Consider the following 20,935-nt stretch of genomic DNA (forward strand, 5'->3'; position numbering starts at 1 on the left):
GCATTCCATTGGCTGGCTTATGTTTTCAGAGGTGTAGTCGTTATCATCATGGTGTGTCATGGTGATGTGCAGGCAGACATATTGCTAGAGAAGTAGCTGAGAGTCCCATATCTTGACTCACAGGCAATAGGAAGTGATCTAAGACACTGGGCATGGTTCAGGCATATGACACCTCAAAGCCCACCTCCACAGTGACACACTTCCTCCAGCAAGGCCATATCTACTCCAACAAACCACACCTCCCAATAATGCCACACCCCATGAACTTATGAGAGGACAGTTACCACACAAGGCTACACAAAAAAAAATCTTGAAAAACAAAGACAAACAAAAAAAATAATATATAAATATTCATTTTAGACATATTTAAAATTAATATAAATACAAAATATTTTTTTAAAAAATACATCTTTATATTTTTTAATATGGAGAGATGGCTCAGAGGTTAAGAGCATTGCCTGCTCTTCCAAAGGTCCTGAGTTCAATTCCCAGCAACCACATGGTGGCTCACAACCATCTGTAATAAGGTCTGGTGCCCTCTTCTGGCCTTCAGGCATACACACAGACAGAATATTGTATACATAATAAATAAATAAATAAATATTCTTTTAAAAAACTATTATAATTTTATACTGCCAGAAAGTTTACAATTTGTTTGTATAAACACCTATATTTAGAATATGCATTTAATTAAGCTGTTTTCCACTAAGTGTCTGGGAGGAAATAACATTTAAATAACGTAGGTGATCCCTTCCCTTTGGTTATCCCTTTCAGTAGACTGTGGGCAGCATCTGACAGGACCACTGTAACATGCTCCTCAAGAGGCAGGATGGACATCCACCTTGCTCGGTTCACCTCCATCTTCTCAGAACTTTGTAGGTTTCTTTTCCTGTTTCCTAACTCTAGACATCCCTAAATTCACTGCACACATATTATCCTTCATAATAGTTTAAATAAGAAGTATATACAGCTCTTTATTGGCATTTAAAAGCTAATTAGTGGCCATTTTGATTATGCCAGGCTTAAGAAGCAGCTTCACTTTACTGGTTTTTCTTATTTAAAACTGGGAGTCTCCCAGCTATCTCCATGTAAGGGCGTGAGGACAGGGGCGTTCACTTGTATTCGTTGAACTCATGCTATATGGTACGGTAGCCATCGGTCACTTGTAGGAACTTAAATTTAAGTTTAAATTTATTAAAAGTAGATAGTGTGAAGTTTAGTTCTTCAGTTGTGTTAGTCACATTTCACACGTGTGTCTTGTGACTGCCAGACAGTGTAGACACAGAACAACAGCGCCATCACCACAGAAAGCTCTGTTGGATCATGAGGAGGCCTGTGTTTTCAACTGCCGTTCGGTCTGTACCCAAACATCCTTAGCTCGTAGCTTTGCACCAAAGAAGATTTTTCAAAGAGTGATTGGAAAGTAGTAGAACTTTTTAAATCAAATATCTGTCTTTGAACCTTGGATTCACTGCTTGAAGTTTCTGTGACCTGAGGGTGGTCATTGGACTTTTCTGTCTCCTTATCTATTACAAAGTGGGGGCAGAGGCAGGGCAGTGTTCCTTGGAGTTGCTGAAAAGTGAAAAGGCTGAATAATATGGGACTGGTAAGTTAGCTCAGCAGGTGAAGACACCTATCATCAAGTCCACCTGAGTTAGAGCACCAGGACCCGTAAGGTGGAAGGAGAGAAGGGATTCTCAGGAGTTGTCCTCTGACCTCTATACACACACAAACACAGAGACAGAGAGACAGAGACAGAGATTCAAAATATAATTTATAGAATGTACTTAGAATAGTGCCAACTCTTATGTATGTTTAACTACTATTTTGTATCAGTATTTTAGAAATCAACTTGATATTTGTTACCTCACTAATCTGAACACCCATGATTTGTATTGTCTTAGATAATTTCCCACCATTGTCCTCTCTCTCTGCTGGGGATAAACCCGGGGCTTCATGCATGCTAAGCAAATGTTTTACCATCACACTTATCTTCTTACGGGCCTCTTTGCCTTAATCCTTTTCTCTTGTCCCGTCTAGAATTCTATGGCTGGCTATCCATTCAATGTTGTCATTTTATCTTCTGCAGTCTTTGAGTCAGTTTGCCTTCCTGTAAACTGAAGGGACAGAGAGTATCTATCTCGTATGCCGATTGTGAGCTGTGTAAAACATTTGCAGCAGCGGCAGCATCGTGTGTGAACTATTTTTAACACTGTAGTTCCTTATTCATTTCTAGACCCTGGAGATTTCCTTTAACTCATTAGGGATCTTTTATAATAATTTATCTACTCTACTGAAATCAGACGCTATGCCTCTTGGTTGAAGCTGTAACATGTACCATTTTTGTTGTTGTTATTGTTGTTCAGAATTTTCCTTTCCCATGTAACACCTTTCATGACTCTTTAAGGTAAACCATAATGTGTGTATTAGTTTGATTTGCAATAAGTACACAGCTTTCAAAAGTAGAAGTTTCCTCTTACAAAAAGCAATGCTGTGTAGAAGGGTGAGGTCTCTGCTTCTTCCCCATGATGATCCAGGGTCCAGGCTTCTTTTAATTCCTCAAACTCTGACTTCATTACATACAAGTACGAGTCAAGAGAGGAAATATATGAGCGAGAATATGTTTCTTTCATTTGATTTTTCTAAATAATTCTCTAAAATCTTGCGCCATTGCCTATTGGCCAGAGTGTAGTCATGTGGCTAATGACTACACTGATGTCATAGGGTGCTGGAAATTTTGTTTATTTATTTACATCAGGTTCTTATTATATACCCTCCTGTAAACTTGTAATCCTTCTGAGTCAGCCTGCTGAGGGCTGAGATGAGAGACACGTACCATCACGCCTGATTATTCATGAACAACAAACAAAGAGGAGAAAACGGGCACAGGGAGGTATAGCAGGCTTTGCTACATTGCTTCCTGGTGTTTCCTTAGGACCTCTCTGTTCAATCTTGCTCATCTTGAGGGAAAAGGACTACTCCTATTTTACTGGGTCTTCTCTGTGGTTACTGAAAATCCTGTATCCCAACATCTCTTCTCCCCACACATTACTAGTCCCGAGAAAGGTGGGACCTTTGATCATCCTCTATTATCATGACTTAATGGAGAACAGACCCATGTCTGATTCACTGCTACAAATATTCTAGAAAATAAACATAAGATGAGGGTTTTGTTTCGGTCCAAAGTCTCATATGTTTCAGTTTCTAATCAGCTGGTTTTCTTGCCTTGCGCCTATGATGGCACAGCACATCCTGGTAGGGATGTGTGAGAGAGATGCTCATCTTAAGGTGGCCAGAGAGTAAAATGAGAAAGAGAGCAGGAGTGGCTGGAGACCCAGGATGCCCTGAGTGGTACGACCCACATGACCTAATCTCCAGTAAGCCCCACCTACACAGCATGACAATCCAGGGACCAAGCTTTAGCACAAGAGACTTCCAGGTTATAGATGATCCAAACTATAGCAGTACATACTCAATAAAGAACAGAGATGTGCACAGTGCCTCCTCTATGCCAAGAGTTGTTTTACATATGGAATATGTTGAGCTGAGGCTCCTTATAATTCCTGTTAGCATCTTAGTACCATACAGTGTGACTTTGGGATTAGAGTTTCTATATGAGGGTATTCTGGAGTAGGGTGGGCTCCTAATTCAATATGGCTGGTGTCTTTTAGAAAAGAGACATCTGGTCATAGAGACACACACAGAGGGAACAGGCCAAATCTAGTTTGTAGTCAAGGAACTGTGAGAACACCCTGGAGCTTTCTGAGGCAGCCAACCTTCCCTCTGTCACTATCTTAGATGCCCAGCCTTCACACTTGTGAGGCTGTAAATTTCTGTTGTGCAAGTCACTAAGGGTGCAATAGGGCTAGCAACCATGGCAATCTCACACAACACATTCACTCCTTTTCATCTCAGCATCTCCTCGTGAGATATTGGACATCCTCCCATTTTATAGATAGCAAAGCTGGAAGTGCAGTAGTTAGGAAAGCCAGCGTAATGAGGAAAAGTAAGGACAAAGACATTGGAGACAACTGAAGGAACGAAGGAGGGGAACATTTTCATTTTCAGACATGTGAAGGTTTTGAATAAAAATGACCTCTCAGGAAAGCTCCTTCATTTTTGACACTCGAAGAAATTTTGTTATATTTTGAACCTAAGACCAAAGAGCCCTGTTCCTAAGAGCCCTGGTCTTGGTTTTTTAAGATAAGCCTCATTTTTATTTGAAGAGAAGGCCTAGGAATGATCACTTGTTCCATAAGTTTCATTCTGCAAGGTTTGGATTTTATGCTCATGTGCTCTATAGATTTGCTTCTGATGGAGGAGCTAACACTTGTCCTTTAAAAGTTTTCTATTACACATCTAGTGTCATATATACATATACACACACATATATATGTGTGTATGCATGTATATATACACATATGTATATATTTGTGATATGCATGTGTGTATATATACACACATATGTATATATATTTGTGATATGCATGTGTGTGTATATACATACAGAAGAGGCACACATATACAACACAGCTGAAGTGCGAAGTCAGAGGTAATACACAGAGATGATGAGGCTCATTCTTCTGGAACGCAGAGACGTTCAGATGGCTCGGTATCACCAATCAGAAGTATGCATGGATCTTGGGGTGAAGGAGGGGAGGAAACACTTCCAGTGGGACTTGTAGTTTTGTGGCCCACATACGGTTAGAGATTCTTTGGTCAACAAAAGTGTATATTCTCACCAATGGATACAAAAGGGTTCAGCCAAATTAAAACTAATCTGCCATCTGGTCATTTGAATTCTTGTAGTCAGGGAGCAGCAGGTGAGCAGAGTTATGGTCTCAGGGCAGTCATCAGTGGGAAGTGAGGCTGCTTTGACACAATGTTCCTGGGAAGATTAAGACTAGAACTTGAGAAGATCCATCCAGGGCTTCTTGTTTCCCTGCTTTCCTTTGATGAGTTGTAACTATGAAGAGGCAAGCAAAGCAGCTCAGCCCAGGAAGGATGTGTCCACAAGGCTATGAAAACCCAGTTACGAATGAGTCACACCCTGGTAAGCTGCTATGACTAGCGGATGAGAGAGCTGAGGACAAAGGAATTGAGGGTGAAGAAAGGAGAAAGCACACTCTAAGTCGTGTCCCCTAGACACGTCGGAAAGTGGATTTGCCTCGTACAGTAAATGGCTTGACAGACAACTGTGCCACTCAGCTGTCCCCTCAGGAAAGGACTTGCTTGGTCAATTGTTATGGACATCACCATGAAAATAAATACCCACTAGGTTTCTGCCTACCTTTCTAGTGATTAGCCTATTGGGAACATTTTATGAATCCTTTATTGAATGGCTACAGAAGGCAGGCGTAATGGCACACACCTGTGACCCCAGCTCTTGCAAGGCTGAGGCAGGGAGATAACCAAAAGTTCAAGGTCATCCCAGGTTACACAGCAAGACTTTTCAAAAGAGCCAAGTTATAGCAAAACCACCACTGGTTTTCTGCCGGTTGCCTGATTGGGCACTCCCGTACAAACACGGTGGACACCATGAGTGATTTTCTACTAGCTATTTTATCCAGAACAAGATTGGAGTCGTATTTCAGAATCTCATAGTCCATGCCTAGATGTGTAGAGCCTCACAAGTCTGCTTTGTTTAGCTAATTTGCATTGCATCCCTTCTGGGTTGCTAATGACCAGGCAGTTTGTATTTTAGGAGCTGAAGTAGGCTGACTCCAGAACTTTCTTGATTTATGGATGATCATCTCTATTATCCATGTGTTATCACTATGTAAGGCTGTGAACAACTGTGAATCTAGGATTCCTTCATTTACAAAGGGCAATGGTTAAGACAAATCGTGTCTCGAGTTTTAGATGAACTAAAACAACCTTGATGGGCCATAGAGAGAATTACATGTGAAATTCCTTAAGTAAAAATGTATTGTTCTGGGGTGGAGTCTAGCACACATGAGGTCCTGGATTCAATACTTAGTGTCAGTGTGTACTCCGTGCACACTGGAGTCTGAGAACCATGAGTTTGTTTGTTTCCCAGAAGGTTTCTCTGCATAGCCCTGGCTGTCCTGGAACTCCCTCTGTACATCAGGTTATCCTAGAATCCAGAGACCCACCTGCCTCTACCCTCTGAGTGCTGGGACTAAAGGAGTGTGCCACCAAGCCCAGCGATGTGTTGTTTCTAACCTAGGCTATATAGCAAGTTAAAAGCCAGCCTGAGCTGCATGATAAAATCTTATCTCAACAAAACAAAATGAGGACACTGACTTGAAAAGAAATGCCATTTTCACAGGCACACAGGGTGCTGGAGGCCTGCAGCCTGCAGCTGTGAGTGCCTCTGCGTTCAAACAGCTCAGCCAGCAGAACCAAGCAGGTACTCAAGGGCCTGACTTTGTGTGCTTACAGTGGAGTATGGCTGTCTGTTCTAGACCTTCCAGCTGGACCAGAGTAATGAGGATGCTCCTTTGTCCTTATTTCAGCAATTCTTCTCCACCAACCCTTTTCCTCTCCAACCAATTACTTCCCAAGAATCCAAACACAGTCAGTTCTGCATAACAAACAACCACAAAACCTCAAGGACACAAAACGCAGCTCCTCCTGCTGCCTGTGAGTTAGCTGGCCAGCTGGTTTAGCTGTAACCTGAGCTGGTCTCTCAGGTGTCTGTGGTCCCTTGTTGGCCCTAGAAACACTTCCGCTGATGTCCTGTGTTGTCTGTCATGCTTGAGAGTCAACTGGCTGTGGGCTGGTCTTGATGCCTCTACTGTGACAGGGAGCCTTTTCTTCCTACAGTATCTAATTTACAGATGGACTCACCTTGGGTGGCTCATCTGTGGCAAAGGGCTTCCAAGAGGACAAGTTGAAGCAAGCAAGGCCTCGTAAGGTCTGGCTTGAACTCCTGTATCACCGTTTCTGCTGTATTCTAATGGCCAAAGCAGACTTGCTCAGCTTTGTGAAACCATGTCTTGATGGAAGGTATGGAAAAGAACTTTGGAAAGTTAATATGGAGGGAGGCATAAGAAGTGGGGAGTGTTTGCATTAATCTGCTGTGGGAAAATTCCCAGAAGTGAAATGCGGTGTTCTAGGCTAACAGAAACGAGAGCTATTTCACTTTACTGTATTGCTACTGCCTCCCCCAACTCCTCAGTGTGTGTACGTCTGGTTTTGCTTTTTTAATTACTGTTTATTTTTTTGAGTCCCATGTTGGCCTTGAATTTGATATGCAGTTTAGGGTGACCTTAAACTTCTGATCCTCTTAAATGCTGGGATTTCAGGTACACGATGTTTGGATGGAAGCCTCACCCCAGCCCCTGGCATCCATTTATCCAAAGAGTCTGGAATGTTTGGGTGGAAGTTCCACCCCAAGCCCCTTTCCCTGGAGCTGTCCCAGTCCAGACTCCACCCCTGAGAAAGCCTGCCCAACGATGACCCCTCCCCAGAGATGCTCAAGACCACTCCCACAGGTTATTCAAACTGCCCTCCAGAGAATAAGCACGTGGTTTTCGGGTCTTCTTAGCGCCCCCCACCCCCACCCAATTCTGTCTCCTCTCTGGGGGATTGGAAAGCCAGGAACATTTGTATCCATTAAGCCTGGGCTTTTTCTAATTCGGTTTGATTTGGTCTGATTTGGATTATCGCATTGGTGGAGAGGTTTATTGGGGTGCAGAAACTTTTCATGCACCACCATGCCCAGTTCCTGTCGTTCTAGGGATCAAACCCAGGGCTTCCTGCCCACCAAGAAAGCATTGGGCCAACTAAGCATAAGTAGAGTTTCGGAGGTGGCCTGGCTAATATGTCGGTAAGCAAGGGTGTTAGCAATCAGGCACTCCACCGGCCTGCCCTCAGGGGTGAGCGTCTTCAGCCCCCAAGATATGACACATTCCGACTGTCTCTATGAGTCACGCATTCTCTCTACGTGCATGTGCTAAATCCCCTCATAAAAAGCCATTTCCTTTTCTCCCTGTTCCTTTTCCCCTCCCACCCTTGCTCAGAAGCAGCCTCTGACCCCACCCCCAGATCTTTTGCCTGGTGTGGGTTTGTGGTGCCCCTTGGCTCCAACCTGCCAAGGTACCTTCTGCCACTTAAATCATTACAATGGGCCCGTAACACCTGGCTCCTGACCCCGAAGTCTTTCTCTCCTGCCATCACGTGAATAGCCTTTGACTATGGTGGATTGAGATTCTCTGAAACCATGAGCTAAAATGAACAGTTCCTCCCTGTGGTGGTTTGGATGAGAATGGCTCCCATAGACTCATATGTTTCCAAACAGTTGGAACTGTTCGGAGATTTCAAAAACCCATGTCATTCTCTCTCTCTCTCTCTCTCTCTCTCTCTCTCTCTCTCTCTCTCTCTCTCTCTCTCTCTCTCTCTCCCTCTCTCTCCCTCTCCCTCTTCCCCTCCCCCTCCCCCTTTCACTCCCCCTCCCCCCCTCTCCCTCTCCCTCCCCCTTCCTATCCCCCTCCCCCTCTCCCCCTCTCTCTTCCAAGTGCTTGTGGACTGAGATGTGAGCTCTCAGCTACTGTTCTAGTACTATGCCTGCCGGCCTGCTAACATGCTCCCTGTTACAATGTCTTAGTCACTGTTCTATTGCTGTGATCACACACCATGATCTCAGCAACTCTTATAAAAGAAAGCATTTAATTGGGGCTTGCTTACAGTTTTGGAGTTTCGGTCAGTTATCATGGTTGGTGCATGGTAACACACAGGCAGACGTAGTGCTGGAAAAAGTAGCTGAGAATTCTCTTATCAGGACCTGCAGACATAGGAAGAAAGAGAGAGTGGGCTTAGAATGGGCTTCTTGAAACCTCGAAGCCCACCCCCAGTAATACACTTCCTCCAACAAAGCCACACCTATTCCAACAAGGGCTTACATCCCAATCCTTTCCAATGGTGCCACTTCCTAGTGATCGCTGTGGGTCTCTGCCTCTGTTTCCATCAGTTGCTGGATGAAGGTTCTATGGTGACATTTAAGATATTCATTAATCTGACTACAGGGCAAGGTCAGTTCAGGCCCCCTCTCCTCTATTGCTTAGGGTCTTAGCTGGTGTTATCCTTGTGGATTCCTGGGAATTTCTCTAGAGCTAGATTTCTTGATAATCCCATAATGGCTCCCTCAATCAAAATATCTCTTTCCTTGCTCTCATCTCTGTCCTTCCTCCATCTTAACCATCCTATTCTTTCAAGTTCTCCTCCCCCTCCCCTTCTCCCCTCCTCTTCCCCTTCTACCCCTCTTCTCCCCACACCCCCAAGCTCCCAATTTTGTCAGGCGATCTTGTCTATTTCCCCTTCCCAGGTGGATCTATGTATGTTTTTCTTAGGGTTCCACCTTGTTACTTAGCTTCTCTAGGATCATGTACTATAGGCTCCTTATCCTTTGCTTTACAGCTACAATAGGAAATAATCAAATTGAAAACTGAAATCAATAAAATAGAAACAAGGAATCAATGAAACAAAGAGCTGGTTCCTTGAGAAAATCAACAAGATAAACCCCTATCCAAACTAATCAAAAGGCAGGGAGAGAACATTCAAATTAGGAAAATCAGAAATGAAAAGGGGGATATAACAACAGAAACTGAGAAAATCCAGAGAATCATTGGGTCATACTCCACAAAATTGGAAATTGTAAAGGAAATGAACAGTTTTCTGGATAGGTACCAAATACCAAAATTAAGTCAAGACCAGATGAACTTTATTATTTTTAAATTATTTATTATTTTCTTTGACTGTCTATTCCCATTTTTTTTCTTTCTTCAGAATCTAAGCACATGCTTAAGCATATTGTACCTTTTAAGAGGTTTTCTGTGTCTGAATCTGGCTTACTAAGCATCTGCAGTGGTCCCTGATCTTGTGAGACAAATCTCAAATGCTATGCCAGCCGCCAGTGTGCTCATTCATGGGTGGTGCTGATGCCTGGCACTGGTGCCTGGTTCCAGCCCACAGGCAGGCGCTGTCTGCTGAACCTGCCCAGGAAGCTGCACCAGGGAGCCACGTTTGACTCTCTCTTCCAGACTTATTTTTTTTTGTTTGTTTTATCAAACGTACAAGGGCTTGCCTGTGAGAGTGAGGAAGGCAAGCTTCATTTTTTTTTCCCATGTCCTTTCTATAGGCTGCCAGCAGAAGGTGGATCTTCCCACCTCAAGAGATCTGAGTACAAGTGGGTCTTCCCATTTCAAATGATTTAATGAAGAGAAGGAATCCCTCACAGGTATACCCAGCCTTTTGGGTTTTAGTTCATTCCAGATGTAATTGACAACCAAGACGGCCATCACAGGTAGGTAGTTGACCACACCTTTGGTTTTCTTTCATATAATTGAAATGCTGTTGTTTGTAATTCCTACCTGATTTTTTTTCTGTCTCAGTTTCCTTTGCTTTTGTGGTAGGGTGGTTATCTCTTATTTTAAACAGCTTTATTGAAATATACAATTTATATGCCAAGAAATTTGTCTTTCAGTATATTTAACATACCATAAAATTAATCTATTTTAGAAATAAAATATCTTGGTGGGCCAGAAACAGATAGCTTACTAGAAGTGGGGTCATTATGACTTTCAGGGTTTTTCCCTAGTGACCCACATCACCAGGGCTATGCCTCAAGGGCTCCAACAACTCCCCTGACAGTGCCGTCATGAGCTGGTAACCAGGTGTTTAGATGCATGAGCCTATAGGGACATTTAACATTCACGCCTCACATTAACACTCCCCACGCTGAGTCTGCTCACTCACAACCTGACTGGACTTAGAGGCACATCGGTCGTGTCTGCACAGACATTTTCGGAGAAGTATAACTGCGGAAGGAAAACCCACTTAGGATGTGGATAACACACTCTGGCAGGAAGGGAAGAGCCAGCCGAGTGAGTGTGAGAATCTCTGCTCTCTCCTGAACAGTCTGTGGAGATTTAAGAGTCCCAGCTCCCTGATTCCTCTACCATGAGCTTCCACCTTGGAATGGACCCTAAAATCATGAGCCAGAATAGGACCTTCTTTTACATTGCTTCTTGTCCCTCATCACAGTAACCAACGCATCTCCACTCCTGCCTGCCCCTGGTAACCACCAAGCTGTATTTTGTCTCTGTAGACTACCTATTCTGGACATATAATATAAATAGGATCACATGTAAAAATCTTTGTCTCCGGCCTCTTTAACTTAGTATAATGTCTCCTAGGCTCATATATGAGGTAACATGTATCCATTCTTCAATTTTTCTTATGGCCGAATAATTCTCTATGTGCCACATTTTGGTTATCTACTCACCAACTGACGAGTGTTTAGTTTTACCTACTTTTAAGGTATTAAGAAAAAGCCACTAAGGGCATTTTGTACAAGATTGTGATGGGCTATAATTACAATCGACTGTATCTCTCAGATAGTCACTGAGAGTGATAATTGCTATGTTGAGTGTTAGCTCTAAGTTTAACTTTTTGAGGAAATGGATATGTCATTTTACAGGTCCCAGGCGTGTGTGGGACAGCCGTATCATCCAGTTACATTAGGATTTTTAGAAATAAATTAGCAGTAGTAGAAGTATGTCATATAATTTTTTATTTACATGTAAATAAACACATTAAAGTAAGCGTCTGTTTGTGCTTTCTCACTTGCTCGTCTGTCTTTCTCTCCCTTCTTCTCTGTCTCTCTCTCTCTGTCTCTCTCCCTCCCTCTTCTCCCCTCTCTTGTTCTTCTTTCCTCTTTTAATGGTGCCTTGCTACATATCCCTGGCTGGCCTTGAACTTGCCATCCTCTTGCCTCTGCCCTTAGTGCTGGGACTACAAGCCAAACAAAATCCTAACTTCATAATGTTATGAAGCTTCCTGACCCTGGGCTCGCGCCTTCCACACGTTCCCAGTCTCCTGCTCTTCAGTAGGGAAAGCGTGCTTGACGCTGTCACCACACAGTCAGTGCGTGTGCGGCCCCAACAGACCAGGCTAATGTGAGATTCGTTCTCATATTCACAGCTTTGAAACTCTCATAAGGATTTTTGGATCTTGTAGAAAGAACCCCTCAAAGTCGGCCTGGGCACATACCACATGGGGATTTGGGTGACTTCCCAACCCTCTTGGTATAAAGGAAAAGAATCCTATTACCAGAGCTTCTGTTTATGCTAGAGGTCATGTGCTGGAAAGCCCACAGCAGCACATCAAATGATGAGCCTTCGAAGCACTTCCAGGCACAGCCCCTAGAAGAGGGAAAAGGACTTCATTTTTAAAAATTTGTTTTTATTTTATGTGTGTGGGTGTTTTGTCTGCATGTATGTTTGTGTAGCACGTGAATACCTGGTGCCCAAAGAAGAGGTTATCAGAACCCCTGGAGCTGGAATTATAGACAGTTGTGAGCCTCCCTGTGGGTGCTGAGAATTGAACCCAGGTCCTCTGCAAGAACAACAAATGTTCTTAACCACCGCGCAAACTCTCTAAACCTGAGGTCACGGATATTTCATACTGCATTTTCTTTTTTCTTTTTTTTTCTTTTTTGAGACAAGATCTTCCTATATAGCCCTAACTTGCATGGAACTTGCTATGTAGACTAGTTAATCTCTAAGTCATAAAGATCTCCCCGCCTCTGCCTCCAAGTGTTGGAATTAAAGGTATATTTTTACCAGGTCCAGCAATACTGTGTTTTCTTGGATATGTTTTAAAATTCTAGTTTTTGCATGTAGTTTTTTTTAAAAAAAAAAATAACTTAGCTTTATTTTTGAGATTTTAATATAATCACATCATTCCCCCTTTTACTTTTCTCCCCCCAAACTTTCCCAAGTTTACCCCCTTGCTATCTTTCAGATTCATGGTTTCTTTCATTATTGTTACACACACACACACACACACACACACATTCCTAAACACATAAATACACCCTGCTCAGTTTGCATATTTGTATGTGTTTTGGGGCTGACCTTGTGGTATTGGTTAACCAACTGGTGTGCTCCTCTTCCAGTCTCACTGTTCCTCAGTTGCCTGTAGTTCCTTGTCTTGACTTGAGGCCTTGTGAGCATCCCCTGTCCACAACATGTCCCCTTGTGCCGCCCTTGTTCATGTCTAGGCATCCACACTGGTGAGGTTTTATGGTTGTAACTTCCGATATTCCTAGGAGGCAGTCTCACAGCAAACTCCTTCGGGCTATCACAATCTTTCCATCCCCATTTCCACAACGATCCCCGAGTCTTAGGTGCAAGAGTTGTATTATGCATGTGTCAGTTGGGATGGGATTCTACAGTTCTGCGTTTTAATCAGTTGAGATTTTCTGTAATGGTCTCCATCTATTGCAAAGAGAAGTTTCCTTGATGACAAGTGAGAACTGTTGGGAGCAGTGAACTCCCAGATCCTGAATTTCTTGTAAACAACTTGTTTTCCCCTGATCTGAGTGCCTACAGCTGCTCTGAGCACGAGACCCTCAGGAGTTTCTGATGGCAAGAGAGTGGTTTCTGGTGTGTTTGGCTGGGGCGTGGCTATCTCTATATAATCTGCGCTTGAACACAATAATGGGGGCATTCTTGGGGCATTCTTGTTTCAAGGATGACCCGTGTTTTTGTCTCTCTGTCTCTGGGAGTCTTTGTGTGTTTCAGTCTCCAGCCCCTTGCCCAGTTCGCGAACTGTACGGTAGCACATGGAGTGCAGACGGGTACCATGTGCCATAGAGAACTATCCTTATCTGAGCGCATAATGATAAATATTTAGAATGTAGTTAGGGATTATGCTGGTTTAGTAAAGTTAGTAAAATTTAGTCTTGTAGGTTCTTGTGGTGGGTTTGATAGAAAAATGCCCCTCAAAGGGAGTGGCACTATCAGGAGGTGTGGCTTTGATGGAGTTGGTTTGGCCTTGTTGGAGGAAGTGTGTCACTGTGGGCATGGGCTTTGGTGGGTGTGGGGTTGGAGGTTTCCTATGCTCAAGCTGCTTCCAGTGTCACAACTTCCTGTTACGTGAAAGATGTAAAACTCTCAGCTACCTCTCCAGTACCACGTCTGCCTGCAAGTCACCATGTTCCACCATGATGATAATGGACCAAACCTCTGAAACTATAAGTTGCCACCTCAATGAAATGTTTTTCTTTATAAGAGTCACCATGGTCAACAGAAACCCTAGCAAAGACAGGTTGGTACCAGCATAGTGAGCTATTGCTGTGGCAGACCTGACCACGTATTTGGGAGTACTGTGGAAGGACTTTGGAGCGTTGGGCAAGAAAAGCCATTGGGGGTTGAGACTTCAGTGGGATGTTCTGTGAGAGCTTGGAAGATAAGAATGTTGAGAGGCAGGCAAAAGACGGAGGTCTGGCTTGTGAAATTTCAAAGGGAAACAAAGACTATTTTGTGGTTCTGGTTATCTGGGCCTGAAGAATCAGCAGTGATTAACAAGATCCCGGAACTACTGAAGTGAAACCTTTATGTCACGGGGACAATTGATGCTGGTCGGCTGGAGCTGTGAAATGAAGGTGATTGAGAAGAGACCAGCATCACCGAGGTGAAATCTGGGAAGTGTTTCCTGAGGGCACAGAGAAGCTGTGTTCCAGAGGCAGCCATGTTATACCTCATGTCGGCAGCAGGACTTGGTAATATAAAAGCTTCACCCAAGTGGTTCTGGTTTTGAAGACATGAAGGGGGCATGGAAAGCAGCTAAGGTTTGGCACTGGGAGAAGCCAGGAGAGGCCATTGGCAAAGGTGCAGACCCAGTGGCAGTTGAAAGCCCAGGACTGAAAGGATCAGGCAAAGAAGTCGAGGCTTGTCACCATGAAGAGAGCCTATGCAAGGCTATTGGGCAAGGTGCAGCCCAGTTGCAGCAAGGGACTCCAGAATTTTGGAGTTGCCAGTACTGTGGGAAGACTACCAAGGACGGCATCAGCAGTGGAGTAGAGCTGGCTGGAGCTTAGAAGACAAGCTGTGTGTGATACAGAGGGCAGAGCTGGAGAAGTGACCCAAGACCTTTGCAGGGAGATCGTGAGTGAATCCCAGATCACTGGACACTGAGTTATTTATGCTGTTGGAGTTTGTTTCTGCTTGGTTCAGATCATGACAGTGCCCTGGTTCTTCCATCTTAAAGGAGGCGTTTAACTTAATTTTGATTTTTAAAGGAGCCAACTTGAACTTTTTTTTCATCTTTATTTATTTATTTATTTATTTTTAATTGAGAATAGGAAAAAAGTTTCCACCTCCTCCCAGCCTCCCATTTCCCTCCCCTTCCCCCACTCTTCTCCCCCTCCCCCCACTCCTCTCCCCCTCCCTCTCCAATCCAAAAAGCAGTCAGGGTTCCCTGCCCTGTGGAAAGTCCAAGGTCCTCCCCCCTCTGTCCATGTCTAGGAAGGTGAACATCCAAACTGGCTAGGCTCCCACCAAGCCGGAACATGAAGTAGGATCAAAACCCCTTGCCATTGACCTTGGCTTCTCATCAGTCCTCATTGTTCGCCATGATCAGAGAGTCCGGTTTTATCCCATGCTTTTTCAGTCACAGTTCAGCTGGCCTTGGTGAGCTCCCAATAGATCAGCCCCACTGTCTCAGTGGGTGGGTACAACCCCCGTGATCCTGACATCCTTGCTCGTGTTCTCCCTCCATCTGCTCCTCATTGGGACCTTGGGAGCTCAGTCCAGTGCTCCAGTGTGGGTCTCTGTCTCTATCTCCATCCATCACCAGATGAAGGTTCTATGGTGATATGAAAGATATTCGTCAGTATTGCTATAGGATAGGGTCATTTCAGGTTCCTATCCTCAGCTTCCCAAGAGACTAACTGGGGACATCGCCTTGGGCTCCTGGGAGCCACTCTAGGTTCAAGTCTCTTGCCAAAACTAAGGTGGCTCCCTTTACTAAGATATGTGCTTCCCTGCTCCCCTATCCAACCTTCCTTTATCCCAATCTTCCTGTTTCCCCAAGTTCCCCCAATCCTCCCCTTCTCACTAGAAACACTATCCTGAGCGAGGTAACCCAGACCCAAAAAGATGAACATGGGATGTACTCACTCATAATTGGTTTCTAGCCATAAATAAAGGTCACGGAGTGTATACCTGGTGAACCTAAAGAAGCTAAATAAGAAGGTGAACCCAAGAAAAAACATATAGTTATCCTCTTGGCTAAGGGAAGTAGAAAAAATTGCCGGGGAGAAAAAAGAGATAAAGGGGGAGGGGAGGGTAGGGAATAAGGGGGGACGGGGAGACAACTTGAACTTTTAAAGGAGACTGGATATTTTAAAGAGACTCAAATTTCAAAGTGCGAGACTTTTAAAATTATTTACGATCTTCGTATGAGATCTTGGGGGATGAATAAGAAAGGAAGGGTTGTGACTTCATAGTAAGAGTCTCAAGCCAGGTGGTGGTGATGTACACTTTTAATCCCAGTATTTAGGAGGCAGAGGCAGGTGACTTCATAGTAATGTACTTATGTGTCAAGGTGAGAAGGGGTCAGCGGTACTGGCTGGTTTTGTGTCTTACCGTGAACTAAGACTGAGTCATCCGAGGAAGGAGCCTCAGTCGAGAAAACGCTTCAGTGAGACCCAGCTGTAAGGTATTTCCCATTTCATGATCAGTGGAAGAGGGCCCAGCCCAGCATGCGTAGGTGCCATCCCTGGGCTGCTGGTCCTGTGTTTTAGGAAAGGGTGGACTGTGCAAGCTAGGGGAAGCTAGCCAGTAGGCAGCTCTCCTCCTGCCTCCAGGTTCCACTCCTGCTTGAGCTCCTGTTCTGACTTCCTCCAGTGATGGACTATGATCCGGACGTCTCCTCCCCAACTTGCTTTCTGGTCAATGGTGTTTTGTTTTTGTTGCTGCTACAGAAACCCTAACTAAGACAGTTCTCCAAAATCCATGAGCCCACAGGGCAGAGCAGGATCTGACCTGAAAACCTCCTCCCTGAGGACCTGAGGACTAATTCTCATGGTACCAGAAGGCACTACGCAAGCTTCCAAAGAAGGAAAGTGACCAGGAGTCCTGCCCAGCTGTGACACCTGTGACCTACGATAATGACCAGCAAGGCACAATAACCATAAATCTCCAATAATAGCACACATGCCTTCATGGTAATCAACAAGAGGGAAATCATGCCTGGTACTGGGAATCTTACACAAAGTTTTATAATACATGTTGAGTTAGACGATATGAGGTAGGGGTCAAATTTATTCTTTTATGCAGGGATAGCCAGTCATAAAAAAACAATTTCTCCTCCACTGAATGAGCCCACCATCCTTGTCTCTGACTGTATCTTTATTGCAGAACTTCCTGACTTTTGCTTTAATTTGCGGTGAACTGGGTAGGTCTTTGTTGCATTAACTTTTCCTGGGGAGACAAGAACAGACATCTACTCTGCTTAGATAAGACACGAGAGACGGACAATTGGAACGACTCTCCCCAAGTGTAGCTTAGAGAGCCAATCAGTTTATCATACTTATTTGCAGGAGCATGGGCATAGAGTGACTTACAAGTGTCCCCAAGCAGCTGTACCAAGAGAAAACCTTCCTCCAGGATGTGTGACAACTTCTCCACAGCTGCACTGATGGAGCCCTTCTGCCCATGTGTTCATTGTCTGCTTCCTATATGTGACAGAGCCTCCTTCCTGAGATAATGTGCAGCCGTGGCGGAATCACATGGGGAGGGGAGAGTGTAAACATGAGTGCCCGGAAGCTCAGGTGAGAGTCTAGTGACCCACCCAGAGGCCCCATCTGAGGGTTGCTTGTGTGCTTCTCTGATCAAAATGGCAACAAATGGCTGTGAATTCAAGGACAGCCTTCTACAAACAACTTTCTATCTTATTGGAGGACAAAGAAAATATTTCGTTCATTTAAAATGGCAAACATACATACGAAAAGCTCTACAAGAGTTCCTGACAGTAACCATGCACGTCTTCCCTTCTTTGGTCTCTCCAAGGGATCATTTGGTGTGGTTCTTGGCACATAGTAGTCAGAAATATTGTTTGCTATATGTGAGCATAAGTAGGCACCCCTAAGAGGGTGTGGATTTCCCCGTTTCGATTTCCAGCTATCCAAGAGTCCACTTGTTTAACGGCTTGCCCAGCCACAGTGTTTTTAACATGTGGATATGACCTCAATTTCTTAATATTGAATTTTGTTCTTATCTGCCTAAAACCAGAAATACTGTTCTCAGGCGGCAACAGTCACCACTGCAGAGGCAAAGCAATGGCGCCGGCATTTCTGCCTCTGCTGACCCCTCTCTCCCTTTCTTTTTCTAGCATACTGCACGTTGGGAGCTCTCACAAGTTCTCAGAAAGAGAGCAGGAGACTGCCGGTAAAGGCCGTTCATCCCACGCATCCTACGGGTTTTGGTAGCTTTCTGTGACATTCCAGAATCTGCCCTCCGTGTGAAATTACGCATGCGCACCGACAGAGGTGCACACAACGACTTTTGTTACTCTGCTCTTTCCAGCTTTGGAGCAGTGTTCACGGGGTAGGCCCCACAGTTAAGTGCTTCAAATTACAGCCTCTGACTTCAGAGCCAGCTCCCCCACCACTTGGCTAAATCACCTCTCTACAAATGATCGGGTATGGGACTCTATAAACACATTTTCTTCCTGGACTTCTAGGGATGGTGGCCTTCTCCTAACCCTCAATTAGCTGGAATACGGGGAGACTATATTCACTTATTTATGTATTTGTTTTTTACTCTGCCAGAGACACGCCTCACCCATGCTGGCGAAGTGTTCTACCTCCCGCCAATCTCAAGTCCTAAGTGGAAGTACAGATGCTCTCCTGGATTCCCACACCCTCAGTTTCCCTCCTTCCCACCATCCCTCATGCAGTACACCCGTTACAGCCGATAAACTTACTCAGACACAAGGCACGTCTTTGTCACCCACAAAGACCATAGTGTGCACGGAGGCTCAACCTTGCTGTGGTACACTCTGTGCCTCCAGACTGATCTATAATGACATGTATCATAGAGTAGCGGCAGAATGATCAGGAGTTCGAGGACAACTTAAGCCACGTGTCCCGGGGCGGAGGAGTGTGGGGGGGGGGGGAGAGACAGACACACACACACAGACAGACACAGACAGAACTCCAGAGTCTATACTCAACTCTAGGTGGTGCGCGTCAAGTGAAGTTCAGCCTCTCCCAGCTGGCCCATCTCTCCTGGCTGGCCTAGGAACCGGTTCCACCCCCTTTTGTTTAAGTGTCAAGCGAATGGGTTTCCTGTTGACTCCGGGATATTGTGAAAGGGCAGGAAGAGGCCAGGCCTCTTCGTCTCTCTCTTTCCTCGCCAACCCCTTTATTTATTTTGTGCACGTCTGTTTGGGTTCTGGGGGTGTTTCCAGCTTGTGCTGCTGGAGGGCGGCCTCAGCAGCCGGTAACCCCTCCCCAAGGAGGCGAGGCCGGCCGGGAGCCCGCCCGATCCCAGGCTGGACCTTCGCGGGGCGGGGAAGGGGACAGGACGGGAAGCGAGCGGCGAGAGCCAGCCGAGGAGCTGCAGGCCGCCTGTGCGTGCCCAGGAGGCGGGGAGCTCGGCCGGGTCCGCGCCCCAGCTCCGCGCGCGCTGCAGGTGGAACCCTCCTTCCCCGCCAAACGCGCTGGCGAGGGGCACCGGCTGCCCGCAGCTCGCCCGCCGTCCCCGGGCTGCGCGGTGGCGCCTCGCCCATGGCTGAGGGCCGGCGGCGGGAGGACGAGGAGGAAGAACTGCGGGAGCGCCGCGAGCTTGGGGGCCCGCGCCGTGCCCGGGGCCGCGCGCTCCAGGGCCATTCGGCTGCAGGTGAGACGCGTGGGGCGCGGGGTTCAAGGCCACACGGGGGTGGGGGAGCGCCTAGGAACGGGCTCTCAGTGGCGTGGCCATTCACTCACGCCCTGCCCCGCGCGGCGGCAGTTCTCGCTGCAGCCTGGAGGGACTGACACCTTTAACTCGTGGAGGCGAGAGGGCGGGACGGTGGCCATTCCATCCTTAGTCTCTTTTGGGGGGCTGAGCCCGAGGTAATTCGGTTTGGTCTCTTGACCTGCTAGTGGCCTTGGAGCTGAAACTCCAAAATTTCCGTGCAAACCAAATCCAAGGCTGCCGGTTTGGAACTTGTGGCTGGGTGATTACTTATCTGTGGGTGAGTCAGAGGCCATGGAGAGCTCCCAACGTCTGGTTCTCCGGGTGGACAACGACCTCTCCCTAAGGTTTGGCCTGCGCCACCTCAACCTGGTCAGACTACGTGCCCATACTGAGTCAAGTCTTGTTTCGGGCGCAGGTGAACTTTGGACCTCTGGGCCTTTCCTTCCCTCCCTCCCCCACGGCACCAATTTTCTGTTTGAGAGTAATTTGTTGAAACTGTCCTCCCCGTGGTAAAAGGGAGTGTCCATGTAGTATCGGAGAATGGAGTTTATTTGGACTGGGGATCATTTGGGGGCCTGTAGTAACCTTTATGATCTTGTTTCGGGGCACACAAATGCTGCACGAATCAAGTAACTTAGTGCGTTAAGTGTAAGATTAAATGTAGATCCTTCGCTTTTCCTGTTTTTTTTTTTTTTAAATCTAACATAATGGGGAGGAAATTATTGGGGCTTTGGTTCCAGCTGGCTAAGCACAGTTATCTGCAACTGGAGAGAAGAATTAACCTGGAGGATGATGCGGAGAGGTGAAGGATTTGGGGAGAGTCGGGTGAAATCCGTCACCAGGCCGGAGGCTCCTTGGGAAGTGAACATGGAGGAGCTTTTCTATGTGACCACTGGGAGAAAGTTGGGTCTGTGAAAATGGAGGACCGAAAATGGGATACAAGGGGAAAAGGAGAGTTGATCAGAACAGGATACTACTCCGGGGAGGAATCCTGGGACCTTAAAAAATAACTTCCTATGGCCCTTGCTGGACTTTTTTTTTTCCCCCAGACACTTGACTGTCACCTCGAACACCAACTGATAATAACTGGTCGTTTTGTTCGGTGTAACCCTCAGTGAAATAACACGATTGTCGAGTAAACGATCCGAGAATACAACGCGAAAAGTTCGCAAAGATGAGCCTTCATTGCTGACGGGTTTAAGTGTGGGCTGTACTGGATT

At 45.6% G+C, this 20,935-nt stretch overlaps 1 protein-coding gene and 1 long non-coding RNA gene across 8 annotated transcripts in view; one reads left to right on the forward strand and one right to left on the reverse strand.

Annotated features, from left to right (window-relative positions):
• The window catches only part of LOC126511568 (uncharacterized), an 857,731-nt gene extending 838,641 nt beyond the window's left edge, over positions 1 to 19,090 (reverse strand). Inside the window, exons 1-5 of one of the 5 annotated variants that reach the window (XR_007594730.1) lie at positions 18,989 to 19,090; positions 18,739 to 18,831; positions 16,398 to 17,511; positions 15,930 to 15,992; positions 15,196 to 15,615 (exon numbers count right to left, since the gene is read on the reverse strand). This is a non-coding gene — a long non-coding RNA (uncharacterized lncRNA). Of the gene's footprint in view, positions 1 to 15,195; positions 15,616 to 15,929; positions 15,993 to 16,397 lie in introns of those variants that run through there. The other 4 variants (XR_007594728.1, XR_007594727.1, XR_007594729.1 and 1 more) reach the window with 4 other exon arrangements.
• Positions 19,091 to 19,205: 115 nt separating this feature from the next.
• Sh3d19 (SH3 domain containing 19) overlaps positions 19,206 to 20,935 on the forward strand; it is a 136,494-nt gene continuing 134,764 nt past the window's right edge. The window contains exon 1 of one of the 3 annotated variants that reach the window (XM_050158762.1): positions 19,206 to 19,655. In XM_050158762.1, the coding sequence (XP_050014719.1) occupies positions 19,544 to 19,655 (112 nt within the window). In that variant the 5' untranslated portion in view covers positions 19,206 to 19,543. The remainder of the gene's footprint in view (positions 19,656 to 20,935) is intronic. The other 2 variants (XM_050158761.1, XM_050158765.1) reach the window with 2 other exon arrangements.

This window comes from Alexandromys fortis, unplaced genomic scaffold (genome assembly GCF_014885135.2).
Source record: "Alexandromys fortis isolate MF-2015 unplaced genomic scaffold, M_Fortis_MF-2015_v1.1 scaffold_102, whole genome shotgun sequence".
Taxonomy (NCBI): Eukaryota; Metazoa; Chordata; class Mammalia; order Rodentia; family Cricetidae; genus Alexandromys; species Alexandromys fortis.